At 41.7% G+C, this 26,466-nt stretch overlaps 3 protein-coding genes across 10 annotated transcripts; 2 read left to right on the top strand and 1 right to left on the bottom strand.

Moving 5' to 3' along the window:
* Positions 1-1,765: 1,765 nt before the first annotated feature.
* LOC131696769 (endoplasmic reticulum mannosyl-oligosaccharide 1,2-alpha-mannosidase-like) lies at positions 1,766-12,774 on the top strand. 8 transcript variants are annotated; one of them, XM_058986724.1, is made up of 15 exons: positions 1,766-1,978; positions 2,563-2,657; positions 4,330-4,469; positions 4,769-4,877; positions 4,993-5,123; positions 5,351-5,499; positions 6,028-6,125; positions 6,548-6,736; positions 7,190-7,338; positions 7,589-7,777; positions 8,015-8,205; positions 9,026-9,146; positions 10,463-10,657; positions 11,194-11,325; positions 12,041-12,774. In XM_058986724.1, the coding sequence occupies exons 3-15, from the start codon at positions 4,365-4,367 to the stop codon at positions 12,242-12,244; spliced, it is 1,962 nt and encodes a 653-aa protein (XP_058842707.1). In that variant the 5' UTR covers positions 1,766-1,978; positions 2,563-2,657; positions 4,330-4,364; the 3' UTR covers positions 12,245-12,774. The 8 variants fall into 8 exon arrangements, with proteins under 8 accessions (XP_058842707.1, XP_058842706.1, XP_058842713.1 ...); XM_058986723.1 differs by having other exon boundaries at positions 2,566-2,657; XM_058986730.1 differs by having other exon boundaries at positions 1,766-1,952.
* A 3,026-nt stretch (positions 12,775-15,800) lies between these two features.
* On the bottom strand, positions 15,801-25,656 carry LOC117397025 (dipeptidyl peptidase 2). The gene is made up of 13 exons (XM_033995542.3): positions 25,331-25,656; positions 24,819-24,963; positions 24,438-24,577; positions 23,510-23,673; positions 22,931-23,066; positions 22,571-22,652; positions 22,314-22,480; positions 22,135-22,195; positions 17,117-17,250; positions 16,834-16,990; positions 16,651-16,715; positions 16,491-16,561; positions 15,801-16,170 (listed from the first exon to the last, which is right to left on the bottom strand). The coding sequence occupies exons 1-13, from the start codon at positions 25,535-25,537 to the stop codon at positions 16,068-16,070; spliced, it is 1,632 nt and encodes a 543-aa protein (XP_033851433.2). The 5' UTR covers positions 25,538-25,656; the 3' UTR covers positions 15,801-16,067.
* Positions 18,099-22,318, top strand: LOC117397024 (kelch-like protein 9). The gene is made up of 4 exons (XM_033995541.3): positions 18,099-19,405; positions 20,300-20,552; positions 20,860-21,020; positions 21,505-22,318. The coding sequence occupies exons 1-4, from the start codon at positions 18,362-18,364 to the stop codon at positions 21,886-21,888; spliced, it is 1,842 nt and encodes a 613-aa protein (XP_033851432.3). The 5' UTR covers positions 18,099-18,361; the 3' UTR covers positions 21,889-22,318.
* Positions 25,657-26,466: the final 810 nt, after the last annotated feature.

A 26,466-nucleotide genomic window follows, 5' to 3' on the forward strand; every position in this document is an offset into this window, starting at 1 on the left:
TTGAAGACCCTTTTTAAATGTACAGTTAAACCCGTCACAGCTTTAACAATGTGTCATTTGTGGTACAGCTAAACTTTGAAATTAAAAAGCACCAGGTGGATTCTGATATAACTTCAGCCCCACAGTTCTCTTCTGCATGGGTGTACTGTATGCAAATCAGGGGTGGAAACTCTCACTAGAAACTCAGGCCTAGGTTTCAGAACTACCCTCAAAAAAAAAAAAAAAAGTTCAAGGAATCGATGTAGGGTGTCGATTTGTATTCAGCTCAAACATCTGATGTTTGCTGAATTCAAACGGATATTCAGGACCTCCTATTGCTCTGCGTTTGCAATGTAGAAAGCACTGTATCTAGAGCAAGGGCAAGCAACACCAAGGGGATTCCAGTGCATCAGGAATTGTGATGATCGGACCATTGATTTACTCTGTCATGCTTCGTCTTTAAAATGAGTCTCCAAGGGCTCAGACAAGCTGTCGTTTTACTTTCCTGCAAATACAACAGAAATGTACCTTCGTGCCACAGAGCCCCAGCCCTCAGCCCAGATGATGCCCTCATACAGTAGAAGCAGACCCTTGTTTCAAGACAGAGCAGGGTTTCGATATTCTATGCCAAGGTTGCTGACCCTCTGTGAATGTTTCTTTCTAACCCACTGTCAGTTACTTTATTTCTTTCTAAAGTTTCTCACTTACGAATGTTCTAACTAACTTTACTGTCTTGATTTTTTTTTCTAACTTCGTAATTGTTGTTCTTCATGCATTATTATGACTTGGATCTTCCACTGCATTCATTACCTGCCTCTCTATAGGGGTGTAGCTCACAGCCAGGGGGGCTCCCTTCTAAATAATAATAATAATAATAATAATAATAATCCTTGCATTGGAAGGACAGTTTTTTTGGTGGGGGGGAAAAAAATTCTCATCCAAAAAAGATGCCCCTGCCACAGCACCCTGACCAACTCTGGTTGCCATGACTTCAAAAGAAATGCCATGACAACCAGAACACAAAGGCACAGCACAAATGGTGTTCCCTGCTCAACACATTTTAAATAAATAAATAAATATAAAAAGAAATAAACTGATAAATAAACACCAGAGTTGTGGTTCAGGCCTTGTCTTGTATGATCCAGTCTGCCCCTATAATGTGTCCCTGGTCAAGATGGGGAATGTGAAGCTCTGCAACAGAAATAATCCCACCTCCAGCAGGGCTGACGTTTTGTAAAGTTTCTTAGTGCTGAAACAGTAAAAGTGGGATGTTTTTCTTGCCATTCCATTAAGAAATAAACTTTCATACCTTCTACTAATTAATTCATTATTACTGATGAAACAAAAGGAGCGACATGCATTCTCCAGAAACAGAAAAAACTTAAAAATTCGACAGCAGCATCAAACCCAGCACAGACTCGACTCCGCCATATTTTCATCAACACCTGGGTGCACAGGTGGATGGGCGTGGCTAATCAAGAACTACTTCTGCGAATGGGCTCAACTGCGCCTCCATTGGGGCAATGCGGTACAGTTCATGCAACCCGCGTCAAACTCAATTACTTTTGCTGCAATGCAAAAATGGTAAGCATACATTATGGTATGCTATTTCTTATCTTTTAGGCATTTGTTGAACTTTTTAAAAGTATTTTTGGCAATTACAATATGTTATGTCGTATGCAACTAATCAAACTTTATGCCTTCTATGGCTTTATTTCACACATATTTAGGATGACTGCACTTGCTGCTACGCACACCACTTATATAAGACCGTTTACATGCCCACACACAAGATGTTCAGCATTGCTACTCCGCCTCCTCGGCCGAGGCATTGCCAGGGTTAATTTCGAGGGCGAGTGATGATGCGATGATGTCATCATTCCTGACGAGAGGGCGCTGGGAATCAACAACAGAACGGAAAGCGGAGAAAGCGCAGCCGGGAGGGTATACCAGCAATCATATTAATATTATAAGTACGGGGACCGCACAAAAAAGCAATGTAAATGAGCTGTTTAATTATGTAACACTTTTTTTGGCATTGCGATTAAAAGCTACGTTAATGTGCAGTCATTTAAAAACTGCTACGGTACTGTCTATAACGCAGTGCTATTATTATTATTATTATTATTATTATTATTGATGAAGCACAGTTTTAGTGCTGACTGTAGTTATATATTAGTTACAGCGCAACATAATCGATTATTGTTTGGTTTTGCAAACACGTCTGTTCCATTATTTCATTTTTAAAGTGTGAACTGCACCAGGCGGTAGTGCTGTAGCTGAGAAACAAACACATGTGATCGGAAAATACTATTGCCAGTTTACACCTTCGCATGATGAGACAGCATCGTCCGCGCAGAGGTTTCTGTTTTTTTATTTGACTTTACTATAATATAATTCTGTTTCGACGTACCGCAAATCATTGTAGCCCATACCTAGGATGTGAATCTAAACCCGGTTAATATTTTTCTCTTTTTTAATTGGTTTTGCGGTGATCACTGTACAGTGCTGTGTTTGTTTGCATGTTCTTAATGTTGTGTATAGAAGAAAAGAAAAAAAAAAACAACTTGTTGTTTTTGAAAGTAGGCCCTGTTTGATGCCCCGGCCTGTGGTGAGGTTGTGAGCCGGATAGGCTGGGAGCGTCTTCTGTACAGACAGGGAAATCCGTCCCTTGAAAGGTACGTTGTGTGCAGATACTTTAAACCCACGCACGGATTTGCCAGTGCTCAATACAAAAAATTATGGAAGATTTACATTATTATTGATCTCCTCTTCCGTTGAACAAAACGAGTGCTGTACATTTTGGCAGCGGTCAAGGGAGCTTAGAGATGGTTTAACCGACCCCTATAGCAGTGATCACTGCCCTGCTTCAGGAAGGTCAAGGCGTTAGACCTGTAGTATCGATACGTGGAAATATCGATTTTATTGTGTAGCGGTACTGGCTGGCACTGGTGTCTTGTGCGGTGTGTATTTTCCAAGACCTGTGCTGTTTATTTCTGTATTATTACCGCTTGTCTTTTTAAAGTGCTATACAGTTCAAATGATACAGTATGGTATAGGAAAGTAACTCATGCTAAAGGTGTGCCAGCCTATATGTAGGTGTGTGTGTGTGCGCTTCCTTACCCAATACTGGCTTTATTAATAGGATTAGTGGATCCTTTTTTACTGTGAGGAGGATCGTTTGGTCCTTCATATCAAATATTTCAACACAATATGGGTAACCTTCAGAAAAGTGGTGGGCCCGTGATAATACAATGCTAACAATAAGCAAGGACAGGGATGCAATCCTTTAAGAGGAGAGCCCTACTGTAAACGTGGCTGAATGGCCTCCTCACCTACGTAAAATATTCTTATGTTCTTATGCAGGCACTAGAGAGACTGTCTGTAACCCTCAAAGTCTTGCCCCTCCCTTTTTTAAATTAAATATATGATTTTAAAAGCTGTCTTGCCATCCTTCTGACTGCTGTATGTTTTTGTAGTTGCCTAATATTTCCTGTTGCTGCTTGAAGATCCCTGTTCATCACAGGAAACGATCTGTGTGATTTCAAATGTGTATCATACTATGTTCATCTTGTAGTTTCGGTTCCGTGGTAAGATATTTTGTGCAGCGTTCTAGATGCTAGGTAGAGGGGGATTTCAAACTTGTGCTAACCCTACCCCCTCTTCTAATTGAATTGTTTGAAAGTCGGTGTGCATTTGTCGAAATTAAAAGAAATAAAACTTTTTTTGTTGTCAGCCCCGCGTGGAGGAGGAGGAAAAGATTAGCAGAGAACAAGAAGCGAAACATAGAGGCAGGACACAGCTGGCACAGATTAGACACTGAAAAAAAACCTGCACTCTTCTGAAATCAGCCGGAAATAACATGATTGTTACCAATATAGACAGACCTCGAACTAGACTAGGCCATGCAAATGCTCATTTAGTTTCTCCAGGTGTCTTATGCGCTGCAGTCGCCCATGTAAAATAAGACAGTTTTCCTTAGAGATGTCCAAGATCTTGCTTTTGACCATACCTGCTAGCAAGAGTAAGAGAAAAACCCTAATAAATAAAGAGTGTTGCACTTGGAGGTCATTTTAAAATGCAGTGTGCTGAATCGGGAGTTTGAGCTGTCAGTTGAGGGGATTAATATGCACTGAACCGACAGGCAAAGGAGCACAGATTTGCATTATCAGGTCCTGTAGTTACATTTTTTTGTAATTCTGCACCCCGTTGCATTGTCATACAGTGCGGAAATGTATTTAGCTGCCCTTTGCTGCATATCCTTTTGCTGATCCCTCAAAGCTACCCATCCCGCCCACAGGAATCCACAGCGGACACGAGGAAACATAAGACCTGTCTTTCTTTTTCCAGGACTGCGTCTATGACCTTCCTGTTTGACAGAAGAGATGTACCCTCCAACGAGAAAGGATTTCATATCTTTAACCCTCACTGAGCAGGGCAGCAGGAGCTACAACAACAGCAAGAACTGGCGCAGGAAGTCTTGCTGGAGGGTAAGACAGAGGGCTGCTGAGCCTTGAGCACACAGTACTGTGTGAGCAGAGAGAAGACATGGTGGAGGGGGTTGGCATTGGGGGGGTTTAAGCTGGCAATTCCAGGTTAGGCAGGTTTGTTTTAATAGACCAGGGTAAAATAAAATAAAAAACCTGCCTAAATCTACAGGATGCCAGTATCGGAGAAGTGCTGGTTTGACTGTTGAGTGAAGCTACGGCTATCAGCTGTGCAGTAACAGTGCTGTAACTGATAGCATCAAACCTTCTTTGCATATCCTCTCTTTTTTTGACTCTTGCAGAAATGGAAGCAGCTTTCCAGGTTGCAGAGAAGCCTGATTCTCTTCCTGCTTGCCTTCCTGTTGGTTTGTGCGTTAGCGACCTACCCGAACCTGGCAGAACACTGGAGAGGTACAGTATACTTTATCACAGAGTGGGTTTGGGCTGGAAACCACTGTGCTGTATCTGCCAAACCTTACCCCGAGCATGTGAAAAGAAACTGTTTTTTTTTAATTTCTGTCTTTAGCTCTTACAGAGAGATCGGTGCAAGAGGAATGGAGTGCCGTGGACATTCCGGAGCTGAAACCTGTGAACCCAGCTGTGATCCCAGAACAAGAGAGGAAGATTGGACTGGTCTTCCCAGAGCCCCCTCCACAGGTAACTAAACTGGGGGCAAGCAGGAGCTGAGAGCAAACAGTTGTCTTTTTTTAATTCAGCGTGCCACTATGTGATTACAGGGTTGCATGCAAAAAGGAGTGACAATACATGCATCCATTTGTTTTATTTTTTAATTCTTGAGATTGTGGTTTCTTAGCAGTAGAAACATAGCCTTCAAACATATAATGCTAAAGTTGTTTGTTTCTGTTTTTTTCTTTTTCTTTCAGAAACCTAAAAAAGCCCCCTCAAACAAGCGGGGACCGCCGGTATTACAGCACCGGCTCATGAAGAGAGAGAACGCCTCGGAAACGCAAGTGAAAGAGAGAGAGGGACAGGCAGCGAATGGGGAGGAGGAGGGAGAGAAATCCCTTGTCAGGTACAGCACAGTCTGTCTGCTTCCTTCCTGGCTTTAAAAAATGCTGCTTTCTGTACACGGGTGTGTCTTAAAATAATCCACGCTAGCAAAATAAAATCAAGGGGTTACACTCCACAGCAAGAAGCACTATACAGTATGTCTGTACATGCTTTCCATTCTGCTTAATTATTATGGTTGTCCCAGCATTGCATGCTGTTTGGGAGCTGAATGTATTCCATGTGACCACAAGATTAGATTGTTAAGCAGATCACCAGAAATACAGGCCATAGTGTTTTATACAGCATCAGGTTATGTAGTTAGCATTCAGTATTTATTCCTAGTCTGTCCAATAAACACTTCAGTATTGTGCATGTTAGTAACGCAGTCCTTTATTTTAACTCTGTTGGAGGAATTCTTGCTATTGGTTACCAGCGTTCCAAATATGTCAACATTTAAATGTGTTTATTTGTAAAATTTGTAAGCGTTTTGGAAATGGCAGTGTAAGAAATCCCACACCCCTAGATCTGATCACTGTTCCTCCCTCTGCAGCTGGCGCGGGGCGATGATTGAACCCGAGGGCGGGACCGAGCCACAGCCTTCTGCCAAGGAGGAGGGAGCGCCGGATCCTGCAGCACAGGAAGGACCAGGTAGGCACCACTAGCCACCAGCAGCAAATACAGGGTGGCCCGTATTCATGCATCTGCTGTGCACAACAGTGTAATGTATTTATTGCTATGTCTGTACAGGCCATCCTGTATTAAATGGGACATAAAGAAACAGTTCCATTAGGTAAGTCTATGGAAAGAACAGGACATGGAAGGGGATGGGGAGGTGGTGATCTTCCTTAAAGAAAACGATAAAAGCACTAGGCGGCTTGTTCAGTCAGGCTACACTAGCCTATGCATCTTGCTATCAATCAGATGTGATTGTAATAAGGTGTCAAGTCGATGCATAAGCTTTGTGGTGGCTGGAGGCAGGAGTCTAGCTGCTTTTGACGAGACGCAGGTCTTTTAAAGCACTTTGACGATCTTGATGAAGAGTTATGCCGACGCTGTTGTCATTGTTGTAGCTGCTGCTGCACACGAGCGCCAGAAGGCAGTGGTAGAAGCGTTCCAGCATGCCTGGAAAGGCTACAAGGAATTCGCCTGGGGTCAGGATGAGTTGAAGCCCATCTCGAAGTCCTACGGCACGTGGTTCGGGCTGGGGCTGACTCTCGTGGATGCACTGGACACCATGTGGATTATAGGACTGAAAGAAGGTATTGTATTCTGCAGTGCGTGCTTTTGGGGAAAAAAAGATGTCTTTGCAGGACTGTGTCTTGGGAACAATTAAGTGGCTCTCATTGCATTCTCATTATAGCTATCTTAACCCCAGATTTTATTTTAGTAACATACCTTCCCCTGCCACAGCAATATACAACTAGACTTCTCAATCTCATGAAGGTCTGACAGACGGGTTTCTCCAGTTTATAAAATACCAGATTCGGACAGAATCAAAAGCTTGTGATAAAGAATGTCCCAACCAAGTTTCATTGTGATTGGATAAGCGTTGCTCTAGCTGCATGTATATACATACGCACAATATACACATACATATACATACATATACATAGCTGGCTACACCATCAGAAGTGTTGCATAAAGTAAAAAAAAAAAAAAAAAAAAAAAAAAGGGAAGGTACAGTTATGTTGTGGTTCTCCTCAATCATTCAGAATTTGAAGAAGCTAAAAAATGGGTGGCCACTGATCTCCAGTTTACCAAGAACGTGGACGTGAACCTGTTTGAGAGCACCATCCGAATACTGGGGGGACTGCTGAGCACCTACCACCTGACCGGAGAGGACATCTTCCTGGAGAAAGCAGTACGAGAACCACCCCCCTTGATTTACTGTTTATTTTCATTTCCTAAGAGGAGTCTGCTCAAAGCTGCTGTCCCCACAGCGGGGCAGGAAACCACTGATCTTGGCACAGCAGCTGTTCTATGTCATTTGCTAATCTTGTATTTCATATGATGTTGTGCTTGGCGCGTCTGTGAAATAGTTGCATGTGATGTATAAAATGGGAACCTGTAAAGGATTAATAATCTGTATTCATTATTTTTTTTAATAACAGAAAGATATAGGAACCAGACTGATGCCTGCCTTCAACACCCCGTCCAAGATCCCGTACTCCGACGTGAATCTTGGCCGCGGCACGGCGCACCCGCCTCGCTGGACCTCCGACAGCACGGTCGCCGAGGTGACGAGCATCCAGCTGGAGTTCCGGGACCTGAGCCAGACCACCGGGGACAGCCAGTACCAGGTGAGGAGTCCAGTAACGCAATCCGCATAAAAACAGGTGGATGTATCCGGTTACAAATTCTTAGCGGCTTCAATTTTTGTATTGTTACACAAACTATTTGGGTCTGGCCTCGCAGAGAACGGCAGCGATTTGTGGGTCATTTTTTCTTTTCTTTGTTTCGTTTGTTTCAGCCGTTGTGCTTTTAAGCTGATAGCCTGTTGTCTGTCTGTCTTTCTGTCTCTCTCTGGCGTCCCGCAGAAAGTTGTGGACGGTGTGATGAAGCACGTGCACGGGCTGGCTGGGAAGCATGACGGCCTGGTGCCCATGTTCATCAACACCAACAACGGGCAGTTCAGCCACCTGGGCGTGTTCACGCTGGGAGCGCGGGCGGACAGCTACTACGAGTACCTGCTCAAGCAGTGGATCCAGGGGGGCAAGAAGGAGACAGAGTGAGACACCTGCTCCATTCATAATGAACTTGAATGTTCTGCACACCTCAGGGAAACAACTGAGACTCCCGTTGCAGAGCGGTTTGATCCATTCCTGCTTTTGCTAGGAGTTTTAAAAACATACCTGAGCTTGTACTGAGGCTAGTCAGGCTCGTTTTAAAACCTGGATTGGGGGAAACTGCTATGCAATAGGAGTCTTATTTCCGTCACTATACCTTAAATATATATATGTTTTTCATTTTAAAAAATTGTAATTTGTCCACTGTGCATTGACAACGGGATGTGGTCAGTTGATCAAAACCGTGGCAGATCTAAATTTTCTTAGTGGCATTTTACAAGCATGAATTACACAAGTCCTCTAGGTGGCAGTGTTTACAGATAACTCTCCCTGCCTTTTTGTTGTCTTAGATTATCAAGATCTTGCTGTGGACAAACCCAGTCAATATTTACTGCATTCAGTTTGCATTGGGATTTAAAACTCCTGGTGCTGGTCTGTGCACAGGCATTGCTTTGTTTGTATCCTGTCAGGCATGATTTGACCATTTCTTGAAAAATGTGTTTTGCTTCATGACCTGAGGTTGAAACAGTTTATGACCCTTGCAGTCTGACTTGTTTAAGTGTAGTTTATTATTTAATTATACCCGTTTTAAACCTGGGGGACTAGACTCGCCCACCCCTGATCCAGGTGCAAAGTCTGTCCCAGCTGAATAATGATCATGAAATGCAGGACACAACAAGTCAACAATTCTATTGTGCTGTGCACAGTGTTTGATTTGTGAAGTTGTGTATTTTATTGTAATTTTTTTTTATTTAAAACCAGATTGCTAGAAGACTATGTGCAGGCGATTGAGGGAGTCAAAAAGCACTTGCTGCGCAAATCTCAGCCCAGTCAACTGACTTTTGTGGGAGAACTAGCACACAACAACTTCAGCCCAAAGATGGTGAGTTACGAAATACCTGCCCGATGCCCAGAGACACTGTCTTCATGTAGAGCTCTTGTTAATGCAGTGGGTGTATTCACAAAGTGCAAAAGGAAGAACAGACGGCTAATGTCTGCAGAATTAGAAAGACACGTATGAACTCTTAAATGACCCTTTGTAACAGCATCAAACTGTTTTTTGAGTGTTGACTCATTGTTTTGCAATTTCTGTTTCATTTTCTATTCCATCCCTTTTATGCAACTTGTCCCCTTCCTTTCCTGCTTTGCAGAAGTGAAAGGCTAGAAAAGGAAGAATGATTGAATTAATCAATCGAGCAAAGCACTTCATACAACCCTATAATGTAGTCCCCGCTGGCACAGCAGAACCTGAAGGATTACAAATTTTTTTTTATTTTTTTTTATTTTTTTTGCCAGTTAAATAAATGCAAATGACCAATCCTCACAAGCACCTTGAGGGACCGCTGAGTCAAACTGATTAGCACAGGATGCGAATAAAATAACATGGGCATGCTTTGATATTGCCGGTGCTCCAGTGAGGATTAAAGGTACGGCACTCGGATCAGGTGCTACCGGGACTGAGCATGTTGCCATGGCAGCAGTGTGCTGGGCCAGATTGCGTTCTTGTTGTCGGCAGATCATCTCTGATCTGTTATAAAGGGCTGCTTGGCATGCTAATTGGAGGTGCCGTGCTTTATTACATATTAGCTGTTTTTACAGTTGCTACAATAATAATTCCCACCCTGCTTTCTGTGGGGGTTGATGCCATGTGGCTGTTATGAGATGTTACCGGACCTGCCTGCCGCTGAGATGCGTATCTCCTATTGGAGCTGATTCTTTCCAGTGCTGTACAACAAACCTGAAGCAACATTTTATTGACTAAAACGAACAAGACGACTGTTTCTGGGTCGTTCCATATGGATGGGCTCAATATGTCCTTATTAGGTTTTCGTTAGCTTAGCGTGCCAGATGGTTTCTGCAGAGAGAATGTTATGAGCAACATTTCAAAGAAAAACAAATACTGTGGAAACAGAGTAATGGCTTTTTGTAGGGTTTTTTTTTTTTTCAAATACTACCTTTTTTAGCTGTAAGGACAGACGTGATCGGCTGAGCTATTGAAGGCTATACCTTGGAACCGCTAGTCAGATTCTGCTCCACCTGCGCATAGGTGTTTTGAGATTCTGTCCCACACGCTGTGGTTTCCTATAGCTGGGAGATTTCTAATATAAGGTAATATGTGCAGCTCACCCTGTCTCTTCCGGAGTGTGGTAAGACCCAGGTCCGGGGACGTTGCTGACGGAAGTTGTTTCCTCTCCCCAGGACCACCTGGTGTGTTTCTTGCCCGGGACCCTGGCTCTAGGGGCCCACCACGGCGTCTCCTCTGAGCACATGGAGCTGGCCAAAGCCCTGATGGAGACGTGCTACCAGATGTACGCTCAAATCGAGACGGGCCTGAGCCCCGAGATCGTGCACTTCAACCTCATCCCACGGCATGGGCGGGACGTGGAGGTCAAGGTAGGGACTGCAGGGCTGGGGGTCGGGAGCTGCCAGAGAGCTGGGGCATCCTTATAAATCAGCCAGTGAAGGGTCTGCCAAAATCCCACTACATCCTGTCATGTGTGCGGATATTGTCCTGTGCAACAAATGACACAATTTCAAAACGGGGGGAGGAGGGGGAGGAGGGGGGGGGGGGGGGGGGGGGGGGCGACAACACTATGTTTTAACAGCAGTTCCTAAAACAGTCTTTTTGTGTTTTTGCGATGTATGTGTGTGTGTGCGTGCGCGCGCGTATGTGTGTTATAGCAGATATAATTCTACACTGTTTTGATCAGCCAGACTGCACAAAGTCTTACAAGAGGCAGCACCCTCAGAAAAACCCTTTTCATAAACTGAGTAGCATGCTGGATACCAGTATTCTGAATAGATCAGTAGAACTCCCAAGTGTATGGGCATTCCACGAATAGAACTGTTTGCAAAGAAGCAAAGGCAGTGTTTGGAATATTGGAAATACTTGAGAATGTAAAGGAAGCGTCCCTTCTCTTCCTCCGCAGCCCGCTGACAGACACAACCTGCTGAGGCCGGAGACGGTGGAAAGCCTGTTCTACCTGTATAGGTTTACAAGGGACAAGAAGTACCAGGACTGGGGCTGGGAGATCTTCCAGAACTTCAACAAGTACACCAGGGTAGGGAAAAGGACAATACTGAAAATAAACTGGAATAACGATACATATAATTTTACTAGATTAGCCCATTTAAATGTGGTTGTAATAACAAGAACCCTTCCTAAAGTGTGCAAAGGTTGGACTTGAGACATTGAGCCCTCTCTGGATCCACCATGCTCCACCGTGTGGCTATAATAGGTATCACATGACATGCAACCCCGTGAGCTTCGGTCTTGTTTGTGGTGCCGGTGTTTACAGAAGTGAATTCCACATGCCTTGCGTTGTGACGTGACCCCTGTGGCATGTATGAGTGGATTGATCTCGTATTTGTGCTCCAAGAGTACATACTGTATTTATCTGTATTTATCTGCAGCCTAGCAGTGATCCTCTGACAGTGTACATTCAGGTCCAGGCATGAACAGGTAATGGGAGCTTTATCTGGAAGATAAAGAGTGCTGCTTAGAATTTCAGCAGCCTATTCTATTCCAGGAGCTGAATAAAATACTGTTTATACTTGGACAGTTTACACAGTGTTTATCTGCATTCTCGAAAGCGATTCTTTATAGTTCACTTCACTCTAAATTTATTTAGAATGGATCATGAACTTTGATTCTCTAATAAAGGTATTGCACTATGGGGTAATTGTTTTAAATTCATACTTTATGCCTGGCCCACAGTTCACAGTTGTTTTTCCTCCTGTTCATTTAAAAGTTGAATTTGGTCGTGTACATTGCAGGTGTCCACGGGAGGATACACGTCCATCAGTAACGTCCGCAACCCGGACAACCCTGACCCCAGGGACAAGATGGAGAGCTTTTTCTTGGGGGAGACTCTCAAGTATTTCTACCTGCTCTTCTCAGAAGACTTTGACTTGATAAACCTGGACAAGTTTGTCTTTAACACCGAAGCACACCCCTTGCCTATCTGGACATCTTCGTAAAGGTACGAACCTGCGGAAGGAAACTCGTGACTACAGTCATCAGGGTTATCTCAACTCTCAAGGGGGCTAGAAAAAAATAAATACCCCCAAGACCAAGGACTGATGTTTTTCCATTCAGAGCGAGTTTGTGGAGCAGTCTAATAATCACGTTTTACGAGCCCTCTGCCAGAGTTCTTCTACCCTCGATAGACTTTAACAGAATATCCATCCAGATTTGATATCTGTGGCTCTGAAACAAAAATGTGATAACGTGACAGTGTGAGGACAATGGGGGATGGGGGGATGGGGGGATGGGGGGAAGGGGGGGGGGGATGTTCTTAAATAATTTATTTTTAATAATAATCTTTATCTCCAGAAGCTTAGTATGAAGAAGATTCTGCAAATGAACTGGTGCAAACCACAATACTACTCTACATGAAGTGACTGAGAAAATGACCGACTTTGAAAAAAGTGTATATTGCAAGATAATGGTTTGAAGTTCCATTTACTGGATTGGTCCTGAGAATGAAAAAAAAAAAAAAAAAATTTAACAGAGTGAAACATTTCATTAAAATAGCGTACTTGCAGAAATGAATAAAGGAAGTACAGAGAATAAGCCAGGCTTTTATACCACTGTTTCTAATCAAGCCCAAACTTTGAACAGAAAACCTTTCTAAACTGATCTACTCACTTTCTTGCAAGGATGCAAGTGCGTTTCATTCACGGGCCTTGGTGGTACTGTGACTAAAAAGAGCATGTCCGTCCTGTTTTAAGATTGCTGGACCTATTTTCCTAAGTGTTTGGTGTGAAGAACAGTCATTGTTGGATTCTGGTCTGAAAAGGACCTTTGTCTGAACCTGTTCAAGAATCACACACTGGCAGTTATTCATTTTGCTGTTGCTTTTCGAATCCGCTACGGGCTGTAATTTATCGTCACGTGAGCTGGAACAGTTTCTGTACAGTACCTGGTACAGGTGACATTTTAAGGTGCTCTGTAGTAGGAAATTTCATGAAGGAGGCAGAATCAGTTTTTCTACAGGTAATTTGCACACTGTGAAAATGCTGTGGTATCATTTACAGTATGTGACCAAAACTCCTGCCATTTATTTAGAGAAGGGGCTGCTATCTGTTGTATTTTTGTACAATACATTAAACTGCATTTATTTTATGTTTTTCTTCTACCTTCATTTCCTAGCACGTGGATCAGTGTGTGCTGATTGCAATTAGGACACAGTAACTTGCTTATGCTCATTTTAAACACATTGAATTTGTTAATGAGCTCTTTTTGTCGCTTGTTTGGAATTTGCAGTGCTGTAAACAAGATATTGTAAATGTAATATAATTGCATTGACGACTACAGTATGCCTTTTCTGATGGGACACCTTGCCATATTAATTCCATTTATTGCAGTTGTACCCAGTGGGGACTCTCTCTGTATGCAGGTTTAAACAAAACCCTGTGGGCAGCACTACATCCTGGGTCACTGCTGTAGGGCCCTATTCATAAAGTGAAGGACTGTTCTGTTCTGTTTGTCTGTAAAAACAGTCCTTGAAGTTTTATGAACACAGCCCATTGTATTGATTTATTTTTTAGATCAGCTTTTATATTGTAATTTCTATCTTCTGTACACTTGGTGAGGTTCAGTCCAAGTACTTCTGTTCATGCACGTGCCATATTCTCTATGGCAGATAAACTGTGTGCTCTGACCCCATGTCGTTTCGCACATGTGGAGGTATTTCAGTTTTTTTTTTATATGTTATACAGTTCATTCCTGCCTCGGACTTTATGCTACAATCCATTCCAATTAGAAACAGATTATAGAGATGAGGTTTTCAGTGCAATCCACGCTGCAGGCACATCAGTCTTGCTGTACTACAGAGAGACATTTTCCTGAGTACAGTGAAAAGATTACAGTATGGGATAAGTTGAAATGGCTTGCTTAATGGAAAGCTGTCAAACCAAGTGGCGTCTACCTACAGTACTATAAATTGCCCTGAACACTAAAGCCATTCAATTTGAAGCTTTACAGGAGAATTCTGCAATGTTATGGTCACTGCGTGGACTGCTTTTGTGAAAACTATTTCAGTTTCAACAGAGCTGTGTAGAGAACCCAAAATGCCTCAGCAATATGCTTTTATCTATTTAAAATGTATATTAATTTAAAATGTTTTGTTTATTTTAGAGATGCTTGTACAGTATATTAAATGTACTATACGAACAGCAATTGATCCTGCTGGTTTAGTTTAGTCAGCTTTGCATTAAAAAAGACCAAGCAATTTCTAAGCGTGTTGTAAAAAATGAAAGTAGTGTGCTGCAAGAAGTGACACAGGGAAGCACTAATTAAGGGGAACAAATTAGGAGCAGAAGATTTTATATTGTTAGGTTTATATAAACTGGGATGAAAATTGTACTCATGGCTAACAGTTTGAGCTATTCTGTCTTTTACTGTTTCAATCTCTAGGGGAACATGTGTGCTATCTAAAACCTGGATAGGCACAGTCTGCTCCAGTAGGCAATGGGAGACTTTGATTTTTACCAGTACAGTTAAGTACCATAATCTGAGCTTTTTAACATGCCTTCTAAAGACATGTTCAGCAACTTATTGGAGCTGTACGATTGTGTTCTCAAATGTAACTTCATGCAATCACACCATTTTTTATGAATAACATTTGGTTACGCTACTTAAAAAGAGAATGCAAGTGGTATTATTTTAATGGTTTTATGTTTTATGACATTGGTGTTTCGTTTAGGTTTTTAACCATTTCTTTTAGCTATTCAATCTCCATACAATTAAAACTTACCGTGTATTACTATTACGGTAAGTTTTAATTGTATGACTATTACAGAATACGTGGTAATTTATATTCCTAATCACTTCTCAGAAACTAAACTCATTAAAGTGTGTATCAGGTGCAACATAAATAAAGCACTTGTCTCTCTTGCTTTTGAATAATAAATTGATAAAATGTGAGCAATACAATGTCTTTATTCTCCTACTGGTTTCTGTACAGAGATCGTTACCCAGGGCTCTTCCAGTCCAGTTTATTCCATCACAGAGTTTTGTTTCAACCAGGTCCTGACTTCTTTAACTTTCAGTAATTATGAACCTGGTTGGTACAAAGCCCTGCAATGGAATGCACTGGAATTGCCATGGCTTGCTGCACCTGACCTGTAGCATTTTCTGATACAAATCTTAACTGTACATACATTTCTTGGCATATCAACGTTCACACAATTAAGTGGTGGTTTTAGTTTCTAAATTCAAATGTAAGAATTTTTATAATTGTATTTGAAAAAAAAAAAAAGAAAAAACCCTTAATGCTAGAGTGATGCTCAATGTTTTTGTTCTTTCTTAACTGCTGTTTGAACAAGAAAGAATACAGGCTTTGTAATGATATCTGTATATAATGACGGTTTTTGTGGTGTAATTATGGGCTGTATTAATTAAAAATTTTAAAACATTGCTCTTGTTTTTATTTTAAACTGTGTTAAAGGTTTTAAGCCAGAAAAAAAGAGATTCTTAGCAGGAACGTAAACACTTAATAACTCTTAATCCAGATACAAAATGAAGCCCACATCCAGAAGCAGATTTTATTGTTATAGAACACGGTTGTGTCAAAGATGATTTTGTATGTGCTAAGAATTTCACATTCCTCTGATCAAGAACTTGCAATTACAAAGGTCAGTGCAAAATACTTACTTTGCTAAACATTCAGGTTCTCTTTATTGTAGGGCTTGTGATTGTCACCCTGGAGTTCTTTTCATGCAAGAAGCAGTATGGATTGTACATGTGTGCAACAACAGCTTTACACGATCCGTCTCTTATGTTTTAAACAAAAACGTGTTAGAAAACATTTGTCTCTTTCTTTTTCACCCACTCGGCTATGATCTTCGACTCCATTTTACGAGCATTTATTACAGAAGCCGGATCGGCAGGATTTGACCCCCTGGGAAAAATAGAACACAACATGATGCAGTAACTATGTCCGAAAGGAGCGCACTTTAACACTGCAGCATGCTGCTGAAAGCCAGCACTGTGCTGTAGAACGTGCACTTGCTATGGTAGGATGCAGATTGGTCTTTACCTTGCACTGAAACTTTAATTAAAGACAGTACAACAATTACAATATTCAGGCACGGTTTAAAAATCACTGTCACAGAAATCCTCTTCTCAATACCAGATAAAAGACAGTGCATACATACATTTATTGCTGTGGAATTAATTGTGCAATTAAAAAGTCACATTAATGATGTTTTTTTATCTCACCTTAAGTCCAGATGATGAGCGCCATCAGCAATATTTATGGCAATCAGAGAAGGGCTCAGACTTTTCCTTACCTAGCATAATAAAACAAAAATCAGCTTTTTACTTTATCATTGCAAGCCGAAGTTCACATTATTCTGCATTAAATTGCAACGCTACTTACACCTCCGTTTGCCCAAGGATCAAGATCCCCATTGGAGAATATAATATTGGTAGCAGAAGTAAGAGCTGGAATAAAAGCACAATTGCATTAGAAAGCAGGTAAATTACCCCCTCGCTGTAATTCACATGCAGTGTGCATTAAATAACCCAGCGTTGCATCAGTACAGTAACAATGTGCAATTACCATCTCCCCAAAACTGGGTTTTCAGCCATCCAGGTCGGGGAACAACACCCCACTTTTCCATGCAGTGCTTTTCTCTGTCTTGCTCGGTGAAAGGCAGAAAAGGGAACATATCAGTAACACCGTTGCTTTCATAGCAGAGATCTACTTCTGTGCAAGCCTAAAACAAAATAAAATATATATATATTAAATAAGCTCTTCTACCATCCCTCATACCGTGAAGCCCCGCTCTAGCTACAGCTAGTTATATAATAGGGCGATTCTTCAAGGACAAAATGAATCGTACCTGATAATCCCACGCGAGACTGTCGAAGCCCAGGCCGCAGCCAGTTGGATCAGCACACTCGACGTACAGTGTGTAAATATCATAGCATGTGGACTTGCCAGAACCAACGCTGGCAGTAAGATTGTAAACGATTCCTTCAGGGGGAAAAAACAAAAAGAGCAGGTTACGGTCTTAGTAAACTGGCCTAAATTTAGGTACTGTTTGGTTTAACAAAACTTTGTTACTGGTTCGCTTTGTAAACTTTCTACTGGTTAACGTTAAGTGATATGCCAACACCAGTATAGTGGTATACTGTAATGATATTTATTTCCAAGTCAAGTAGACAAATGTACTTGTTTGACGGAAGAATTACTTTGAATTACTTTGAGTATTACCACTATGGGCCCGATTCACAAAGTTTTAACTAATTACTAATGTTTTTTATTTAAAAAAAAAAAAAAAAAAACTAATTGAAAAAAGTTCAATAGCAGGCTATACAGTTTCATGAATATCAAACTTTAATTTTTAATGATTTTAAGTTTTAGTAAATAGGGTCCTATTTTCAATCTCATCAGTTTTCTGTATTATACAGAACCTTTATTTCTAACATTGGGGAAGAGTAGTTCCCATTTAAAACTATAAAATAGGTCAACTGGTTACCAGATACTTCTGCATGACTAGTGCAAATTAACAATCAACAACTGTGTTGACAGAGACACTGCAATAGGTAGTAAAAACTCCCTTAACTGTGTTTAAACAGAAGACTGCACGCATTGAGGAAATAGACAGATAGTCCACATAGAATTTGATTTCATAATATGAGAGAGCCCTTGGGAGAGAGGCTCTTGGCCATTAATATTGACAGCATGTGAAGAAATCCACTGCGGTCATTAAGTAAACACTGCAAGCCCAGGCAAGCCCCTGGCGACATTTTACAACCAGGCTCAGATTTCACTGAACCAAACTCCAATGGACTGTCAGCTAGAGAGGAGTAGAAACGGCATTTGTTTAGGGTAACACAGCCAATTCACAAGGATCCCGAAGCAGCAGCACTTCTCCAAAGCAAAGAAATACCTGGCTACCGAGGAGGACTGCTATTTAAAGACAAGCTTCAGGAGGGTGAAAGCAACACACAAGACTCTTACTAAAGTATATACTATGATTAAAAACTAACATATAAGATTCATACATTTAAAAAAAGACAAGCCGAGTAAATTTAAGCAGATATCCGACTGGTCTCGAGAAGTCTTAAGGTACAATTTGAAAATGGATAATGGTTTTCAGCGGAGCGGAGTAGCAGACGCCTACCCGTTGAGGTTGCTGGAAGGAGCAAGTAGCCTCAGAGCGCAGAACGCACTGTGCGATGTTACTCTGGAAGCCGACGGGGTTGCTTTCCCAGCCCATAAAGTCATCTTAGCTTCGGCAAGCAGCTACTGCAGGGTTCTCTTCGTAGGCAACGCTGTAAACCCCGAAGCAAACAACGTGAAGCTGAAAGATGTGAGCGCTCGAGGGCTCAAGCAAGTGCTGGACTTCATTTATACCAGCAAGCTGGAGCTGAGCATGAGCAGCTTGGAAGACACGCTCAAAGCAGCTGAAATCCTGCTGGTCCGGGATGCCATTAAGCTGTGCTTCAAGTTCTTGGACGAGAACCTGAACCAGGAAAACTGTTTGGAAGTCCTCAACATCGCCAAAAAGTTCTGCCCAGACGAGATTAGGCAGAAAGCTGCCTCCTACGTCGGCCGCCAGTACAAAACGATACTGCAAGACCACCAGCGCCTGGTAGAGCTTGACGAAGACATTCTCCGAGACATCTTGAACAAGAGCGAGCTCAGGGAGTACAGCGAACTGGAGCTCTTCGACTGCGTCATGACGTGGCTGTGCCACGACAAGGAAAGAACCAAAGCGGCGAGGGACCTCTTGAAAAGGATACGGTTCCCGCTCATCCCTGCGGACGACCTGCAAAAGTTCGTCCAGGAGACGTCCATCATGAAGACCGACTCGGAGTGCTTCAGGTACCTGCAGGACGCTCTGAGGTACCACTCACAGCTGTACACTCAGCCCACACTGCAGTCCCAGAAGACCCAGATCCGCTCGGACTCGGCAAACCTGCTGGTCCTGGGGGGCAGGACTAGCGACAACAAAGTCTGCAGTGACATCTGGGCTGCAGACGAGGAATGCAGCGGATGGAAAAAGCTGGGGGAACTGTGCACTCCTGTGTACAATCACTGTGCTGTTGTTATCGGTAACTTCTTGTTTGTTATTGGAGGACAATACAAGTTTGAAGCAGCAGGGAAGCAGCCAACAAATGAAGTAAGTCCCGCTGCCTGCCTGCAGTAAGATGCAGGTATGCAACTCTGAAAATATTCAATCTAATAGATTCACAATAAAAAAATATAGCAGCACTAAGATACCAGATAGGACTGTTAACCTGGGATCCCAGGAACAGCACAAACTGGTCCATAATCTGGTTAAACTGATGAAAGATCTGATGCTTTATAGCTGTTTATGCCATGAACACGTGGTTACACTGTACATGTACTCACCAGGTAATGTACAGTTTACAGTATGTATCTATATATTCGGTTACTATAATTAAACAGCAAGACATATCTTGTATAAATATGGGCATGGTTCATGACTGATTTATCCTCCTATTTGTTTATGTGAAATTTTTGAAATTCCGTCTCCAGGTATGTTGCGATCGAAACCTAGTGTGAACAGCTGATGAGATAATCATTACAATTGTCATAATTAATCGCGCACACATCAAGCGCAATAGCAATCAATGCTTTAGAGCAAACAAAATCCCAAGTCTTATGTAATACGTCCATTGTGTAAATGTACACATGAAGACAGTGTACATTTAAGCTGTTGAATCTTTCACACGGAAGAATTCTCTGAATTCTCATTCTATTCTCCGAACACTCTAGAAGCTTTGCATTTCTTGGCTGACTCCTTGATAACAAAGGGGAGTGCCTCCACTCCACCACCTGTAACAGGTAGTGGTCATGACCGCCGATTGAAATCCCAGTTGCCAGGAGGAACCATTTAGAGAGAACAAACATACTTGTAATTTGCAAGTGAAACTGCATCGGCCCGCTGTCCCTACAATATCCCTTTCTGGTTGTTATACAGTGTATATAGGAGTGTAGTTTAATCGCACTGCATGAGCAGAACAGATCCAGTATAATTTGCTGTGTGAAGGTTTTTAGGTTCGACCCCCGCAATGGCTCGTGGCTGCAGGTGGCCGGGATGTTAGAGAAGAGGACTCGCTTCCACGCAGGCGTGCTATCAGACCACATCATTGCCGTGGCAGGTGGCACCCTGCTGGGCAACCTCACCAACACAGTGGAGGAGTACAGGCCCACGGACAACAAGTGGGCTTTTACTGCGCCTTTCCCTGTGGCCGTGGCAGACCACGCGGGGACCACGCACAAGGGCATCCTCTACATTTCAGGCAAGGAAAACCGAATGCACGACTGTCTTTCACTGGAACCATCGCAGTTCTAGTTTTACACACTTGCTACCACATGCAATCTGTCCGACATGTTTTATTTTGTTTGTTAATTACATCATTAAAACATATCCACATATTGACTATTTCCTACACTGCAGCCAATGCATTTTTTGATAGTAACAACTAAATGCAATCTTTTGCTATAGAAATGATAACGATTAATTTTTTATGAAAAAGCTGTCTCCTTCGTCTACCCCTTTTTTCCTATCATCCTCTTCATTAATGTGTTTTCTTATCTCGTTTCAAGGAGGGTTCTCAGCAGGACAATCTCTAAATGACCTGTACAGCTACCTCCCCCGACTCAAACGCTGGGTCATCAATCGCCCAATGACATTTCCCCGCTGTGACCATGGCATGGCTACAGTTGAAAACAAGATCTTCTGTGTAGGAGGTCGGAAATTAAACTCTGTAAGTTGGCAGCTTTATAGTACACTTGCCTTTCTGTGCATCCTTCAGCAGTCCTTACTGTAACTAGCGCAGGCACATTCAGATGCCTCCTAAAAATCGCACAAACCTGAAAACTTTGTAACAGCTACATTTTTCTAATTTTGTTTGAGCAGAGTCAAGGCACTGCAACAGAAGTTTGAATGCAAGCGCAACGGTACTAGTGTGAAAGAGTGAATGTACAGGTTTAAAAATATTTAGATTAAAGCAATAGTTTATCAGATTACAGCCAAATGCAATCAGAAACGTCTGTAACAGAGGGCTAGGAATGCATGATAAAAGTTTGGTGATTATGACGGACAACCCAACAAATGAGGGTTTGCTATAAACTTTTAAAATATGTTGCATTACCTTACAAAAGTTACTACCGGTTCATGCAATTTAACAACGACCAAAAAAAAAAAAAAAAACACTTGTAATGTATTCGCTTGTTTTCTTTCTTTTGCAGTTAGACGACTGGGTGCATGTGAACGAGACAGAATACTACTGTCCAGAGTCTGATCAGTGGACAACACTCAAGGTGTCTCCCTTTGACTGCTCTCAGTTCAGCCTGCTTGCACATGGCTCCAAGCTCTACATCACAGGAGGAGGGTCGCTGCGGGAAATGAACAAGAAAGAGGGTGTGTTCATCTACGACTGCGAGGGGAAGAGGTGGGAGAGAGCCGCTTCTCTGCCTGTGCCTCTGGTCGATCACACAGCCTGCCTGCTGAAACTGTCTGCCGGGATTGTACAGAAACTAAAATCAGAGGAGAGAGCGAGCTCGCCCTTGCCCTCCTCCTCCTCCTCCTCCTCCACTAAAAAGTCAACTCTCAATCTGTTTGTTATGGACTGAGGTGCACTAAGGGAGACTGAGGGTGGGGGGGGATATTAAAAAAATATGTTAGTGGAAATAAGGAGAATTATTTATATATGAATCAGTCCAGAGGACAGTCCTTGCCTGCAGGGACCTGCATTATATTGCCCTGTTGGTACCTATAGTTCTTCCCTCGGGGTCCATAGTTTCCCCACTATGAGCTTCCTCACCAGTCCATGTTTACAATGTATAAAAATCAAACCAGAAATTCATTTATTTACTTACCTACTGTATCTCGCAGTGCTTTCAAAAGGTCAGTTTTATTAAGCATAGTTTCACAGGCAACCTTTGGAGGTAAAGAAAAAAAAGTGAAATATCACCCTAACCCTTAATCTAGACTCCTGTATATATAGATTGTGATTCTGTATTCGGAGGTATTTGTGGTTTGATTCATCAGGGCGCACCTTGACTGGGTTAGCAGGAAGTTCCTGGATGAATGATACAGAGTACGGGTAGTCGAGCATTGCCATTAAGGTGAAGGCATTTCTCAGAAACCCGTACAGCTGGTGAATATCCTTATCGGAAGATGGTGCCCGACACAGTGACAATTCATCTCTAATCTTCTGGTACTCTGTGAAGAAATTAATACCGATTTATAATCTTTAAAACGCAGTTGAAAGAATTTTCATGTTGTTTGATCTATACTTGGGAGTGACTGTACCTTGCCTCTTGGCTAATTCTTCAATCTGCAGAAATGCATTCCTCACTGAATTGGCGCAATCAGAGCTGTAACTTTCAAAATCCTACCAAATAAATAAACAAATAAATAAATAAATAAATAAGAGATTATAGTAAGAGTGAAGGCTGCCATTGCATAGCTGTTTGAGCCACTCCATATTTTGCTATACGCTTAATTAAACATACACGAGTTCCCTCCGCACACAAAGCTCATGGTAAAACATGAAACGGCTCAAACTGCAATGCAATGGAGGTCTCTTTTTGTTAAATGTTAGTCTACTTTACAGCATGCAAGTCAGCGTGTTTCTGGCGTGCCTCTTCGTATTATTCTTGCTTTACTTACTGCAGTCACATCATGGAAAAACTGCTTGGGGTCTCCCAGCCCGGCAGTAGAGAGGATAGGGGCACTGGCAGCAAGAGCTCCAGTTACTATATTGGGATATTTTAGTCTCATATAAACACTCAACATCCCTCCATAACTGAAACAAAATGAGAGAGTAAAAGGGAATTTAAGAAGCAAAATGGAGAAGTCTGTCCTTCAAAAGTAGTCTTTAACTGTAAAATGACTTCTGCATTGTTGAATTATTTGGTAATGAAGACATTATTTAGTACCATTGCTGTTTATAAGAGTTGATTAGACCCCCAGGTTTAACATCCAGGTAGATTTAAATGTAATCTAACTTTAAAATCAGGAATAAATCTGACACCCTTTAATAAATTAAATAATCTGGGTGCACAATTACTAAATGTTTTCGTACCCAGAGAATAGTTCTATTACTGGACTGTCTTTAACAATGCTTTATAGTATGTTAAAAAAATAAATATTATTGCTGTCCTGGAAAAATAAACTGCTCACTGATTTAAACTTAAATTTAAGGGAACTGTAGTCTCATTCAACACGTGCATTTGTAGCACTACTGACCTCCCACCAAAGACAATCACAGGGCAATCCGGGGCACCAAGCTGTTTCTTCAGCTCTGTAATCATGACTGCATAATCCGCCAAGGCTTGTTCAATCGTCAGGAGTCCAACGTTAGGAAGCTCAAAAGATGAATTACCAAAAGGAAGCGACCTGCCATAATACCTCTGAAACAAACGCGAAAACGATACCACAGTATAATTCCATAACGTCTCATATATTACAGAAAGTAGACATGACACTGCATCTGCCAGAAACCTGTCCCGACTCTGTATTGCTGGTCTGTTTGAGGTTTTAGTATGTAGTTCATATGGCAGTGTGCCACTGAATTGCAGAGTCAGTCTGGAAACTGTGGGGCTTGTAATATAGCTCTGACAGACTTACAATAAACACAAAGCCCCATGTTATGTGGTTATTTATGGCAGCCTCTAACTTTGAATTATCTACAGCAACCACTAACAGCAAATACATTCTTATTATTAGATAAAATAATAGAATTTCTAGCCTCAGATGTTCTGTACTTCTAAAACAGTAACTATGTTTTTTGTTTTAACCATGCTCTGTATCTTCTAACCTTTATTTGAACAAATAAAATATAAAAAAAAAAAAAATCAGACAACAGGTTAGATTCTGGATTAAAAATGCCCTCTGTTCAATACTTAAGACAGTGAAATATATGTTATCAACTCAAAGTACATATACAACAAAACAGACCACCTTCTAGTGAGTTTGTCAGTACAGTAACATACTGAAGCTCCTAAGAGCCAAGGGCTGTCTCTGGCTTAACACTTAAAAGGGGAAATGGAAACTTGAGTGTCAGCCAAACGACAGTAGCCTTCAAGGGTTAAACATTAATTCCAGCGCGTCACAAGAGCTCATGCTCAAAGTTCCCTTTAGGGTCTGCCTTATATTTTCTCACTAGTGCCCTTACATGCTCAGCAAAAATGACCAGCGCATGATGCTCCGAAGCCAACTCGGAAATAAACCCGGAGTTAAGAGCGAACTCCCAAATGTCTCCTTCATTGCCAGTGTAAAAAAATATCGGTCCGTAACCCTTCTTCCAGTATTGATCTATAAAATAGACACAAAAAATAGAAAAATCTGTAAGTATCCCGTTTTAGCACACTGAAAGAAAAGAGAAAATACTTACATCAAAGCAAAATCCAATGTGTTTGTTAAAATGTTGTAATAATCCGATTTTAAGACCAGACACATCGCATTAGTATTTAGTGCTATTTTACATGACACTGGTTCCGCAGGATACACACACACACACACAGTGTATCTGCAGTATAACGCGCTCTGCTCTCACCTTGTATTAAGTAGCGCTGTTGATAGGTATTATCGCCATGACTGTTGAAATTAAAGTGGTCCACCACTTGCTGGAAATATTTCTCTTCAAATTTGGGCTCAGAAGCCCGGTGAGCATCCGTGCCACTCTGGAACTTTTCCTGTTTCTGTGAATTAACAGGAGTGGGTTTAGCCGACTGCTCAGGAGGACCCGAAGGAAAGTTCAATCTCCCTTCGTGTGCAATGTCTTGCGTTAAAATTGCTGCCAGGCACATTAGCACTGTATATCATTTTACAGTGAAGCGAGGAGGTGCGTTACCTCATATTATTAAGGGTTAGCAGATGAGCTGTAATTTGGAATCAGGGTCTCCTTGCCTAGTATTTCTATTTCTGTCCCCGTTTTGAAGAAACTTTCAACTTTGGCATGCTACATTCTGAACTATTGAGCTAATTCGATACTCAGCGGGGGTTTGCAGGAATGGAGGAATGGTTATTTTGAACACGAAAGAAGGTTATTCGTAATAACATTCCTACCTGTGGAAAACGAGGGCCGAAGTGCCTGGCATTAACCGCGCTGAATTCTTCTGAACGCACAAGTATAGCCTGTTCCAAAAACTTTATAAACGCGGACACAGACGTGTCCTGATTTAATGGAGGAATATAAGCCCCATGCGCCGTCTCTTGTTTCAAACTAAATACCGCCAACAAAAATACAGCGAGACTGTAATAAAGGCTATTCATTTTCAAAAGAAAAAAACATCAGACACACAACAGAGACACGCAGAGAACATAAACAAGGCAAGTTATCGGTTTTGAATCAGCTGTCTCCCACCCGGGTTCAATCATGTGATTCTGTCACGAGGAAGAATCAGTCATGTGATCCTCTTAGCAGCAACGTAATAAATGACATCATGCTAAGCGGTGTTCAAAGTGGAAGACGAGACACATGTTATATTAATAATAATAATAATAATAATAATAATAATAATAATAATAATAATAATAATACAGTAGAAGGAACTCGTATGTTTTATGCACACTGGCTGGCTGTGCATTAAACAGGGAAAGTACAAACTCGTCATAAGAACTTGCTGTAATATGTATTGTGTCCACTAGGGGGCTCAATTGCAAGTCATTATCAGTGACTCCCGCTCTATCCTAAGTATGCCACCGGGATCCACTCGAGTGAAATACACTTGAGGACGTAACACAACCTTTTTCAAGGTACTCCTGGAATCAGCAACCAATGAGTGACATTGTGCTGTATTTACAAAACCCTGGACTTACACGTTTTATATGTAGGGGCCTTTTATTAAAGAGGGTACACAGATTCCCTAAAGCCGGGTGTGCTGAAGCATTGCACACACCGTGCATGTTATTATTATTTTTTTTATTATTATTTATTTCTTAGCAGACGCCCTTATCCAGGGCGACTTACAATCGTAAGCAAAAACATTTCAAGCGTTACAATAAAAGTAATACAATAAGAGCAAGAAATACAATAACTTTTGTTCAAGTAAAGTACAAGTTTGACAAACCACAATTCAATAATACAGCAGGTAATAGTGATAGTTACATCAGGATATGATTAAATAGTGATAGTTACATCAGGATGTGATTAAATACAAAGTACTACAGGTTAAAAACTTGGCAGATTACAGTATTCTGAA

The sequence above is a fragment of the Acipenser ruthenus genome, chromosome 15 (assembly GCF_902713425.1).
Source record: "Acipenser ruthenus chromosome 15, fAciRut3.2 maternal haplotype, whole genome shotgun sequence".
NCBI lineage: Eukaryota > Metazoa > Chordata > Actinopteri > Acipenseriformes > Acipenseridae > Acipenser > Acipenser ruthenus.

Excerpts from the sequence above, each read along its gene's own strand:
- LOC131696769 (XM_058986724.1), top strand. The coding sequence starts at position 4,365 with ATGTACCCTCCAACGAGAAAGGATTTCATATCTTTAACCCTCACTGAG. Across the intron at positions 7,778-8,014 it reads CCGGGGACAGCCAGTACCAG|AAAGTTGTGGACGGTGTGAT; the intron begins GTGAGGAGTCCA and ends GGCGTCCCGCAG. Across the intron at positions 8,206-9,025 it reads GGGGGCAAGAAGGAGACAGA|ATTGCTAGAAGACTATGTGC; the intron begins GTGAGACACCTG and ends ATTTAAAACCAG.
- LOC117397024 (XM_033995541.3), top strand. The coding sequence starts at position 18,362 with ATGGATAATGGTTTTCAGCGGAGCGGAGTAGCAGACGCCTACCCGTTG. Across the intron at positions 20,553-20,859 it reads GGGCATCCTCTACATTTCAG|GAGGGTTCTCAGCAGGACAA; the intron begins GCAAGGAAAACC and ends TCTCGTTTCAAG. Across the intron at positions 21,021-21,504 it reads GAGGTCGGAAATTAAACTCT|TTAGACGACTGGGTGCATGT; the intron begins GTAAGTTGGCAG and ends TTTCTTTTGCAG.
- LOC117397025 (XM_033995542.3), bottom strand. The coding sequence starts at position 25,537 with ATGAATAGCCTTTATTACAGTCTCGCTGTATTTTTGTTGGCGGTATTT. Across the intron at positions 23,067-23,509 it reads GTGATTGTCTTTGGTGGGAG|TTATGGAGGGATGTTGAGTG; the intron begins GTCAGTAGTGCT and ends ATTTTGTTTCAG. Across the intron at positions 16,171-16,490 it reads GCTCATCATCTGGACTTAAG|GGGGTCAAATCCTGCCGATC; the intron begins GTGAGATAAAAA and ends TATTTTTCCCAG.